This window comes from Mastomys coucha, unplaced genomic scaffold, assembly GCF_008632895.1.
Source record: "Mastomys coucha isolate ucsf_1 unplaced genomic scaffold, UCSF_Mcou_1 pScaffold15, whole genome shotgun sequence".
In the NCBI taxonomy this organism is placed as follows: Eukaryota; Metazoa; Chordata; class Mammalia; order Rodentia; family Muridae; genus Mastomys; species Mastomys coucha.
The window spans coordinates 60,254,483-60,266,639 of NW_022196897.1; the positions used below are offsets into that span (position 1 = coordinate 60,254,483).

Genomic DNA, 12,157 nt, shown 5'->3' on the forward strand with positions numbered 1-12,157 from the left:
CTGTTAGGAAGGAATTCTAAGAATCTAGCAGATGTAGACACCAGACCCCATGGAGGAAGTATTGCTTGCTCTGAAGGACTCTGTTGCTTGAGAGGAAAATCAGTGAGGTTTGCTTAGAGATCCTGAAAAATTGACGCAGGAACAGTTTGTCTGAAAATAAAAAAAAATATTGCCTATATATTCAAAAGGAGATTCCAGCAATATACGTATAAGTCAAAGAAATCTGGAACCAGGCCCACAGAAGCGGGTTTACACAAGCGTTTATATTTCCAATGACTCACAAGTACCATCTTGAGAGCAGTGTTGATGTGTAGTCAAGCATATATGAATACAGATGTTCTGTGCTGCTTCTAACCGAGACATGTTTCAAAGCAAATTAAATGTCTCTCAGTAAAGAAAAGAAAATGAATAAAATGCTAGTTATCTACTCACTGTGGGCAGGGCTAACCCTGGGCAGGTGGTCCTGGGTGCTGTAAGAAAGCAGGCTGAGCAAGCCATGAGGAGCAAGCCAGTGAGCAGTGTTCTTCCATGGCCTCTGCATTAGCTCCTCCCCTGACTTCCCTGGATCATGAACTATAAACTGTAAGATGAAATAAATTCTTTCCCCTCCCCAAGTTATTTTTGGTCATGGTGTTCCATCACAGCAATAATAACCCTAATTAAGACAGAAATTGGTACCAGGTTCATGGAGTATTGCTGCAACAGACCCTGACATGTTTTGGGGAGGATTGTGAAAGGATTTTTGAAATTTGGGGATGGAAAAGCCATTCAGTGCTCGGAGCTCAGGGCTGTTCAGTGGGAAAAGAAAATAGTGCTGAAAGCAGTGCAGACGATGGAGACCTGGTGTGTGAGGTACTGATGAGAAGTTTCAGACTATTGGAGCCATTTAATCTTTTGAATTAAGAATCTGTGGTTCTGGGAAGCTGGGCTGAAGAATCAGCTGTGATTAACAAGAGACCAGCACCACTGAATGAAACCTTTGCTTTCCTGGGACAACTGATGCTGGCCAACTGGATCTGAGAAATGAGCTACAACTAAGAAGAGACCAGAATCATTGAGATGAAATCTTCCTCAGGACCAGCACACAGAAGTTGTGCTCCAGAGTTCACAAAGTCTGTACTTGGCACTGGTAAATGAACTGGGTGGTAGGTAAGAGTCCTCCAGGTGCTGGTTTTAAAGGCATGAAAGGGTCATGGAGAGCAGCTGAGGTGGCACTGTGAGAGGCCAGTGAGGCCTTTGGTGAATGTGTAGCCTCAGCTGAAGTAGAAGCTCCAAGACTGAAGAGGTCATAGAGAGAAGTTGAGGCTCAGCACGGTAAGACTCTTCAGGGTCAGAGTCCCTAAAGGGGGCTTGGGAGAGGCTATTGGTAAACATGAAACCCAGGTGCAGTAGAGACCCGATCATCTTAGAGATGCTAGTACCATTGGGCGGCCACGGACGACAGCAGCTGTGGAGTGGAGCTGGCCGGAGCCTAGAAGATAAGCTGTGTGTGCTGTGAGCTCCCTTTGGAGCCCAGAACGTGAGCCCTAAATGTTTGGCATAGCTGGACTTTGGCTTTGCTTTGGTCTAAATGTGACTATGCCCCTGGTTCTCTCAAAGCAAAAAAGTATTTAATTTATTTCTAATTTTACAGGAGCCTACAGTTGGGAGACTGTTATTTTAGAGAGACTTTGTTATTTTAAAGAGACAGTTTTAAAGAGATTGAACTTTTAAAGTATTTTAGTTATTAAAGATGGCGGGGCTTTTAAAAGTTGGAATGTTTTATACTGTGATATTGATATTACTATAAGATCTTGGAAATGGATAATAAAGGAAGAGGTTTTGGTTTAATCGTGATATGTTTGTGTCAAGGTGACAAGGAGTCAATCATGCCAGCCAGTTTTGTGATAACTTGACACCAGCTGGAGTCATTTCGGAAGAGAGAACTTCAATGGAGAAGATGCTCCCACCAGACTGACCCACGGGCAAGCCTGTGGTGCATTTTTTTTGACTGATGATTAAGGTGGGAAGGCCCAGCTGATGTTGGTGGTGCCATCCCTGGGCTGGTGGTCCTGGGTGCTGTATAAGCGTAGGCTGAGCAAACTATGAAGAGCAAGTCAGAAAGCAGCACTCTTCTACCTCCTCTACATCAGCATCTGCCTTAAGTTCTTGCTTGGCTTGCCTGGCTGATGGGCTACATCTGTAAAAATGAAATACCTGAGCATGTTTTCATTGCAGTAGGGACCCCACTTGGATTCTGTAGCAATGACTCAATTCTGCCATTCCACCATGGACACAGCTACAGACAACACATGAGTGAATCATTGTGACTATGTTCCACAACATTGTAGATGGGAAATTCAAGTCCAATAGAACTTTTAAGAGTCATAAAAATCTTTTAAGTTGATATCAATCTTCAAAATGTCAAGAAAAAAAAAAGAACAAACAAAACAACAACAAAACATTCTTACCTGAGAAAGGACATAAAATCAGTTGGTAAGTCTGATTTGGCTTGTGGGCTACAGTTTATAGATGGGTAATTTTTATGATTAGTCTTAAGTTTAGTTAGGCCTCTCCTTAAAATTCACTTTATTTATGGTATTTTCCTGATAAAATATTGTTAAAGTAGGAAGTGAATGTGTTTAGTTTCATGGGAGGGATGTTCCTTCACTTTTACTTCTAAAATTCTCAGGTCAAAACTGGGAACATGGCTTTGAGGTAGAATGTTTCCTGAGTGTGTATGAGGTTTGGGGTTCAATCCCCAGCACTCATGGCAGCTCATGTCTGTAATCCCAGCATTCAGGAAGCTTAAGCAGGGTGATAAACTATTTGAGGCCAGCCCAGGGTCAGAATAAGACCCTGTTTCAAGCATCCATCCATCCATCCATCCAGCTAGCCAGCCAACCAACTAACCAGCCTCTCTTGAAGTCTTAGAATTCAACAAAACATTCATCTCAGCTTAGTGAATGAAGGGCTAGAAAAATGAAGCTGTAATAGAATTATCCAAGTTGTTACCTTGACAAATATCTATACTATTTAGAGCAGTGACTTTCCATTGAGCAAAAACATCTAGGATACATGTGACAGTTTCTGTTAGTTTTAAAATGCATGTAAGGCTCATACTTGTTTCTGGGACAGGCCTTGGGAAGAGTTCTGGTTCAGTTGTTGGTGCTGGGCTTTCCTCAAATGCAGTGCTTCCAGGCTCTACTGGTTTGTGGTTCTGAGATTGACCGAAACCTTCGTAGTGACCAGCTTGGGAGGTGCGGTTCATGCACATGAGTGACACCCCAGCTATGAGAATGCTGCAGAACAGGGTGACTGCTGTGGTGATCATCTGCCAGCATCAGAGAAAGATGTTAGGCTAGTTTTCAAAATCTCATCTTACTAATCTTAGTACAGTTTAAGAACATTTTTTTGGGGGGGAGGGGGCAGAGCCTGGAAAAATGGCTCAGTGGTTAAGAGCACTGGCCATTCTTCCAGAAAACGTGGATTCAATTCCCAGCACCCACATGCAGCTCATACTTGCCTATAACTCCAGTTCCAGGGACTCTGACACCCTCACACAGACATACATACAGGCAAAATACCAAGGCACATAAAATAAAAATAATAAAATGTTTCAAAACTTTTTGATAGAAAAATATATCTGTATAGTTTTAAATACTATAGAATAGTGTTTCTTCCAAATGAGTAGTAGTATGGAAGAATGTGTCTTACTTATAAAGAAATTACAGTTTGCCTTTAAACATACAAGTTTCTTAGATGTCTCATTATATAGCAAGTAGTTAACAATAAAGTCATTGGTTTCCTGTAAGTAACCAAATGTTTCTTTCAGACCCTTTCTTACTTCTAAATGTTGCATATAGTTCAACCATACTTCATAAAAATAAGTCCTTTAAAAAGAGAGTAACATATTTGTCATTTGTTATTACTGCTAAGTTGTCTACTTTTTTTCCTTCAGCAGAAGAAACATAGTTCATAAATGTATCTTATAAAAATCAACTAAGGGGCTAGAGAGATAGCTCAGCAGTAAGGAACACCTTCTGCTCTTACAGAGGACCTGGAGGTATTGGGTTCCCAAAACCCAAATGACAGCTCAGAACAGTCTGTAACTCAGGTTTCAGGGGATTCAACTCCCTCTGCTGGCTTCTACAGCTCCAGCACACACCTCATGCACATACAGACATTCAGGTAAAACACGACTACACAAAATAAAAATAAATAAATCTTAATATAGGAAAATAATCAAGTTGTAAGCATTTAGAAATCTCCTGGTTAAAAAGATGTTTATACCTTGAGGTGTCAAAAGGTTATATAAAATCACCAATGTCCTACATAATTAATTAAAATTTATTTTCAATTTCATTTTAATATCAAGGTACATAGGCTCACTAAGATGTGACATTCTCAAGAAGAAACTGCCAATGAACTCTTCCCACCTGCTCCTTTCCATAAAAGAAGGCTGAGTCAATGCTGTCTCCATTGTGTTTTCCAGTTATCAGAAGCACACCCACGAGGAGAGCAGGGATCCTGTAAGCAGGGCCATTGGAAAGAAAGAGTGAGCCAACAGAGCTGTGTATGGACTCCGGGAAGCAAACAGAAGTCACCACTTACCCCCAGCCAGATATGATGATGATTCCCACGGGGATCTGAACGCTCTCGCGTTTCTTTAAAAGAAACAGAGAAACTGCGAGAAGGCCTAGAAACAAGAAACGAAGATTATAAAAGAAATGATTTCTTTTACTCTTGGCATGGAGCTGAAGCTGCAGTTCTTTACCCTGTGAGAGGGCCTGCTTATTTGGGTACCTGGTGGTCTAGTTCTCATTTGCTTTGGTGACTTTATTGGGCTGGTTTTTGAGTAGTCCAGCTAGCCTGAAGCCCTCCCTCCACTGTCCTGGAGTTACAAGCGTGTGCCACCATGTTTTTAAATTGTCCTTACAAATAAATGTTGTTTGAAGAATTTTTTTCTATTAAAAATCATTTGTGTTTTCATTCCTAGAATGGTTACTTTCCTCCAATCTTCATTTTACTGAAGGATTTCTTTTCAAAAGCCATTATTGGCTTGTGCTTGTCGTTTGTTTCTTTCCACTTAGGTAATGAGAATCTAAGTAGCACTGGAAGTTCAGTGTATACAGACATTTCTCAGAATGATTCCATTTTGTTGGTGCTAAGAAGTATAAATGTTTCTTACCCCAGATTAGGTTTTGGAAAATGCCTCAAATGTAGGGCTGGTGGTTCATAAAAATGTGATGTAAACTTAATACAAATGTGGCACAAACCTAATACAGACATAAATATTTCAAGTTTGTTTTGTTTTGGTTGTGAGACTGGGGGCCTATGTAGCCAAGCTGTTGATCCCCCTGTCTCAGCCCTCTGGGTGCTGAAATGACAGTCACTTTCCACCACACCCAGCTTGTTTCAAGTTCTCGACTTTTCCATAAGCACGGTGGTCATTTATACAAGTGGCACTTAGTAAGAGCCACAAGGCTACAGAATCTGAGTACTTCAGGAAGAAGGAACATCTATTTCAAATTAACACTTTAATGTCATAGCTGTGGAGGGGACAAGGGCTTGCCTGAGTCGCACAGCAGGGGGCAGGGTGGTATAGAGAGCCAGCCTTTTGAAGAATGTGAGGTCAAGTTCTGAAACTGTCCTGGGGTTTATATGACATACTTTTCAGGATCTGGTAATAATATGTGTATAAGAAATTTTCAGTCTCTTTGGCATGTCTTCAGTGATAGTTGCCTCTGTGTCTACCATATAATTAAGTAGTCCTTCAGAACTTAGATTTCGATTTATAGATTAAGTTTGAGCCAAGTGAAGGCCAAATGATGTTACCAGTGAAGACTCTAGCAGTCTGAAGAAAGGTAGCGAGATAACCAGCTCATAACCCTGTATGTGGAAGTAACTGGTGCTAACCTTAAAGAAAGAAAGAGAGAAAAAGAGAGAGAGAGAGAGAGAGAGAGAGAGAGAGAGAAAAGAAGGAAGGAAGAAAGCAAAGAAACAGCAAAGCAGCGCAGGGAGTTCTGATGTCTACATTTCAATCTGTGAGCTACCTTAGGAAATTAAGATCTTTTCTTGTAATTAACACTTTCGGTTAGAGTTAACATAAACAGGCACTGATAACTAACATTTTAAACTAGAATTAACGTATACCGATGCCGAGGTCTTTGAGGAGGGTTTGGTTCTCTGACACTGATTCTTCCGTCACCATGAAGAACAGTATCAGCCGACAGCCTGGCATCCCTTGCTGAGGTTGCTAAGATCCGTACGAGTCAGTTCAGCTCTGTGGGCTTGCTTCCATAATTTGCAAAATGAGATATTCAAACTGAACCAGCACAAAGGTGGAGGAAATGACCATCCATACATTTAATGTATATTCGAAATGGTTTAATTAGCGCATAAAGCTTCACTGATGTAGGATATAGCTGAAGTGTTAACAAGCAATAGGTTTCAAAGGAAGAACAAAGCAGGCCACTACTATGCAGGAGGGCGGAAATGGCAAAGATAATTTGTAAACCAATCTGAAAATGACTGGACATTAGATTTTCAAATACACTGAATGCCTCTATAATTTTCTTTTTTGGTTGTGAGCCTGGTCTTGAACAAGTGAGCCATAAAACTGTGCTGTATTTATAATAATCTGATGATCACAGGACACCTTCACCGCGCCAGTAAATTCCTAACTTCTTTAGATAGATCTCAGCATGTGTGTTTGAAGGTTTGGGAGGTAGCTGGGCTTTTGACAGATGGATATATTTGTTCTTCTATTACTCTCATTAAAAATTCCACCTGAATAAACATAGGTACTAGAGATCAGTTTGGGCCACCTATATTTGGAATTTACAGTCTCTAGGATCTTTTAACTTGACGTTCATGACAAGCCTCACACTGACAGGTATACTTGCTCAAAGAAGTACAAGCCGTCTTCTGTTGGTTGTGAATTTGTCATGTTGCTATCCCTCCCCAGAGCACTGCTTCACTTCAAAAGGCTTAGACAGGACATGCTTTTGATCCTTAGGGCATGAAATCAAAGGTCTTCCCCCCACAGTCACTTCCTGGCCCTTGCTTATTAACCACTATACAATGTCCCTTCTGTAGTATTTTACAATTTCAAGTTTGTGGTATAAACACAACATTCAGACAGTAAGTTTCACAAATATACCAGAATGTCTGCTTCTAAATGAAAATTTAATTTCAAAATAGTAATGTTATAAGTATTTTGTTATCCTTCCTAGAGCCAATGGAAGGAGTGTTCTTTCTCATTGAATTCTCTATTTTTACATTAAAATTTTTATTTTACTTTATCTATAGGAGTTTGCTTGCATGCATATCTGTGCACCACATGCATGACTGGTGCCCATGGAGGCCAGTAAAGGCCATTGATCCCTGGGAACTGGAGTTACATATGGTGTGAGCCTCCACATGGGTGCTGGGAATCAAACATAGGTCCTCAGGAGCAGTCAGTGCTCTTAACCACTGAGTCATTCTCCAGCCCTCCATGTCTTCTATCTAACTTACTTTTCTTGTTCTTATATTGCCTCTTTCCCTCTATTGAACAACTAATAGATTTCCATTTGTTGAGTGTCTGCTATAAACCAAACATAAATATCCATACTTCATATCATCCTCAGAATATCTTTGTAATGTGCTGCAAGCTAGCTTTAGAAGAAATGAAACAAGTGACCCAAAGGTAGTTAATTTGTATGAGGCAAAACCAGAGTTTGGAGTTCCATAGGATTCCAGCAGTGAGCTCTGAGATACATCTCTTCTCTGCCCTTTTCTACCTTTTAGAGGGGGGACGGGGCAGACTTTAACAGTCTTTTTTCTTGGGGGGGGGTGAGAGAGGGTTTCTCTGTGTAGCCCTGGCTGTCCTGGAACTCACTCTGTAGACCAGGCTGGCCTCAAGCTCAGAAATCAGCCTGTCTCTGTCTTCCAAGTGCTGGGATTAAAGTCGTGTGCCACCATAGCCCGGCTTTAACAGTCTTTTCTAAAAATGAGCCAACTTACCTGTCCATAGATAGGTGCTGTACAGGGAGCTGTACAATAGAACAAACACCAAAATTTGTCCAACAAAATTTTTTTCTTTAACGAAATTCCATATCATCATTCCAGCACAAACAATAGTCTAAAGAAAAAAATATTAAAAGATTTTATAAGTAGCTAAAAGTAATCATATGACTTAATACCATAACAAAGAAACTATTAATCTAATAAAACCCATTTAAGTTTTATTCACAGAAAATGATCATTCTTTTAAAATTATTGCTGATTGTCAACTACCACATATTGATTTTACTGAAATTTCAAGCTTTATGACTAAAAACCTGTTTTCCATAGAGCCTTTAATGATGTATATATTAAATGAAAATAAAGACTATACTCTAAATTCTAGCCTTACATTGTAATGATTTATGTAGACAAAGTTAAACTTTTTTTCCATTATGACCCCATGCAAAGACCTAACTGGAAAGTAAGGTTCCAAGTTCTCTTTATGTCACGTTTCAGTCTTTGAGACAATCTTACTTGTAGCACAGGCTGATGTCACTTATGGTCATATTTCTGCTTCAGTCTCCTAAATGCTCAGAATTATAAGTGGGAGTCACCACACTCAGGCAAGAGTTCAATTTTTTTTCCTTTTTTTTTTTTTTCCAAGACAGGGTTTCTCTGTATAGCCTTGGCTGTCCTGGAACTCACTCTGTAGACCAGGCTGGCCTCGAACTCAGAAATCCAGCTGCCTCTGCCTCCCAAGTGCTGGGATTAAAGGCCTGCGCCACCACTGCCCAGCAAGAGTTCAATTTTTAATGATTCACTTGTTTGTATTTTAAAAAATGTGAAGTTGTTATTGATTGCCATTATTAATCTCAAAATTTTAAGACATGATTAATATTTAATATATAAGCACTAATGAATTCTAATTAAATTATATTTGATCATATCTGCTAATAATTTTGACTTTGTAGCTGAAAAAAATTCAACCATGCAACTGTTTCTCATATAGTACAATAACCCCAGGAGAAGGCATTGCTGTAGCTCTCCACAGGCATACTAACCTGAGCGATGAGTAAATTAGCAGTAAGCATATGAGGGAGCTGCTTATATTTCTTACTCAGGAGAAGAATAGACAGAGACCAGATCTTGAAGATAAAAGGTTCAAGTTATTTTTCTCAATCTTTATAGCTACTTATTAAACAGAACATCAAAACTCCTTTTATTATGATACGGGATGAACTCAGTGGCCTTATAAATGATAGACAGCACTCAGCCTCTGGCTACATCCTAGCCCTTGGCTCTTTTGAGACAGGACCTTGCTGTATAACTCAGGATCACACTGAACTCCAGATCCTCCTGTCTCAGCCTCCCAGTTACCTTAAGGTAACAGGTATGTACCACGATGGTATGTCTCATGATTAATATTTTTAGAGAACCTCTTTATCCCTGTCCCAGAAGAAATTTTAAGGTTTCATTGAAATTGAAGATTGTTAATATAAATTACTGTATCCACAGTGATATAAGGCATGGGGAGACCCCATGGCTAACAAATTAGTTCTTTAAGAACTAATGGTTTGACTGGGGCCATATTCTCAGTATGCCTACCTACAGTGGCTGGGATAAGACACAATGTCACAACCAATTATTTAGGAAAGAACATTTAAAATGTTTTTCTCTTCTGAATTCTATGATATTAGCTTCTGAGGAGTCTAAATTCCTGGTGGTCTTATTTCAAACAACACATGCCTCCCATTCCAAGATTAATCTTGTAGTCCTAGTATTTAAAAGGATTGGGTTCCTCCTCCTCCCCCTCCTCTCCCTCCTTCTCTCTTCTTTTCTGGCTAGTACCCAGAACCTAGGGACTCATGCATGCTAAGCACATGTTCTACAGCTAAGCAGCACCCCAGAACAAGGGCTGCCTTTCTAGTCCACCTTTATAGTGCCCAGGAAAGTATGCTGGTTAATTCTCTTCTTTTTCTTAATTGACAGTAGAAGTTGACACCTTCTCTCTCCCCAAACTACCTTCTTATCAAGGAACATAGATTTTTCAGAACATGTGATAGATTGAGGAATGGATATGTATCCATTCCTCAAAACACAGTCTTTTTCTAATCTAGAGTTCTGATTGAATTCAGCAGGCAATCTGATCTATGTGGATACTCTAGTTGTTAAAAAGCATATACATTTAAGGTAGCAGAGTCAAGTTTGAAAAGGTATCTGAAGTTTCACTTAAATAAATAGTTGGTCTTGATCCCATAGATTTGTTGATCCTATGATGCTAGAAAAGCTAGTTATTTGTATGGTGATCATTATTCATAGAACACTTATCTCATTGTCTCAAACCTTAAAACAAGCCATAGAACTCGGTGAAATGATTAACTTTGTGTTAAGAAAGCTAAGCTTAAGAGAGGTTAAGTAACTCCAAAGAGATACATAGATAAACTGCAATAGGACAAGGAATCAAATCCAAGTTTGGCTAAGTCTCACACCTTGCCCACTACAGCTCAAAACTCCTGATTGGAAAGACATACTTAGTAAATTACAAAGTTGAGATTACACTTTTATTTCCAGATAGGTTTTACTTCTCTATTTTGTTAAATAACTAGCTTTTTTTTTTTTTAATTGCTGTCAGTAGTTACTTTCAGTCTTACTTTGTGATTCCCATCCCAGTTGACACTGAAACATACTTACCAAGGAGACCAGGCTGATAATACTTATATCAAAACTAACATTCTGGATGGCATATGCCAATGGCTTAGCATCCATAGTAGGAAAGGTTAATAGCCAGGCAGAGACATACATGATTGGAGCAGACACAAATGTACTTATTACCATGCCTGAGGTTATCTGCAAAAATGAGATCAAATTAAGGAGTCATAATCTTACTTAAACAATTGCTTAAACACTTAAATACCCATAATACACCAATTCATTTTAAACTGAAAATGAAAACCAGTAAGGATATTATGGAATCTAGCATATTATCTGATGCGGTATCTCTCCTTTATAAGAGAAAGCTCCATTGGCCCCTCTTCCTAATCTGGTTCAAATGATGTTCACATATGAATTATTATAAATTCTATTGTTAATGATTTAGGTTCTAGGAAAAGAACCCCTCCAATGGTGTAACTAAATCTATGAGCAATTTACTCCCATACTACTTCACAAACTCTGAGGGGAGATCAATTAACAGGAAATAATTCCCAAACGTGACATAGATCGATTAATGAAACTGTCCCTCATATTATTTTCAGAACCCCTTAACACTGTGCATGCACAATATACATAGGCACTGGTTATATACCACTTTTCTCAGTTTATTATGGGATATTTTCTTGTGGTGACTGAACTATAATGAGTGAAATAGATTTTTTTCCCTCAAAATTTCAAAAGTTACGCCTCTGTAAATAACTTTAAAGCTTAAGTATAAGTACTTGAAACAAAACAAAGTAAAGGCTAATTTAAAACACACATGTTTAAAAAAATAGAAGAAAATGTGTAACCAAGGTTCCCATATTAAATAACTCTGGCTAAATAACGTTACAGACCACCTTCTTATTTACAGTGAGACAGCTTAGGAATCTCAAATTCTCACTAAAACAACGTTGCTTTCTGTGGTTTACAACTTCAGTTTTCTCTTCAGCACAGAAACCACCCAATGTAGAGAACACCAGTGCATACATACAATCTCTACTTCCATGTTGAATTGTGTTGCAAAGATAGCCACGCCTGGAGCCACGGGGAAGACGCCGTACAGAAACGCATAGTTTGACAGACTTGTATGGTTCACTACGCTGTTACCCTTGTCCAGGAGCTCCACCATTTCTCTGCACAGAAGGGGCAGCACCAGGCTGGAGACAGAAAGGATGCAAAATGGACTTAACACCAAGGCCTGTCTGTCTCTGCTTGTAACTGCACTGATGAATTTGAAATTATGTTACAATTGTTCTCCTGTCCAGAAGGCATATGCTTGTCCATGTATATATTTTATTGCTGCTGGACATTTTGTTGAAAGTCAAGAATTTAGCTAGGAGCCATTTCAAGAACAACACCCTGAAATATTTTCAAACATTAAGGAACATAAAGGGGAAAAGAGCTTTTTTACAAAACTTTCTTGCGAGCTGGGCGGTGGTGGCACACGCCTTTAATCCCAGCACTTGGGAGGCAGAGGCAGGCGGATTTCTGA

General features: G+C 39.4%; 1 protein-coding gene across 5 annotated transcripts in view; it reads right to left on the reverse strand.

Moving 5' to 3' along the window:
• Positions 1 to 12,157, reverse strand: part of Gpr155 (G protein-coupled receptor 155) — a 44,414-nt gene that overhangs the window by 16,853 nt on the left and 15,404 nt on the right. For all 5 annotated transcript variants that reach the window (XM_031370629.1, XM_031370626.1, XM_031370628.1 and 2 more), the window contains 7 exons: positions 11,657 to 11,822; positions 10,663 to 10,818; positions 9,033 to 9,116; positions 7,990 to 8,107; positions 4,594 to 4,678; positions 4,419 to 4,509; positions 3,103 to 3,313 (listed from right to left, as the gene is read on the reverse strand). In XM_031370629.1, coding sequence (XP_031226489.1) covers positions 3,103 to 3,313; positions 4,419 to 4,509; positions 4,594 to 4,678; positions 7,990 to 8,107; positions 9,033 to 9,116; positions 10,663 to 10,818; positions 11,657 to 11,822 — 911 coding nt within the window. The remainder of the gene's footprint in view (positions 1 to 3,102; positions 3,314 to 4,418; positions 4,510 to 4,593; positions 4,679 to 7,989; positions 8,108 to 9,032; positions 9,117 to 10,662; positions 10,819 to 11,656; positions 11,823 to 12,157) is intronic.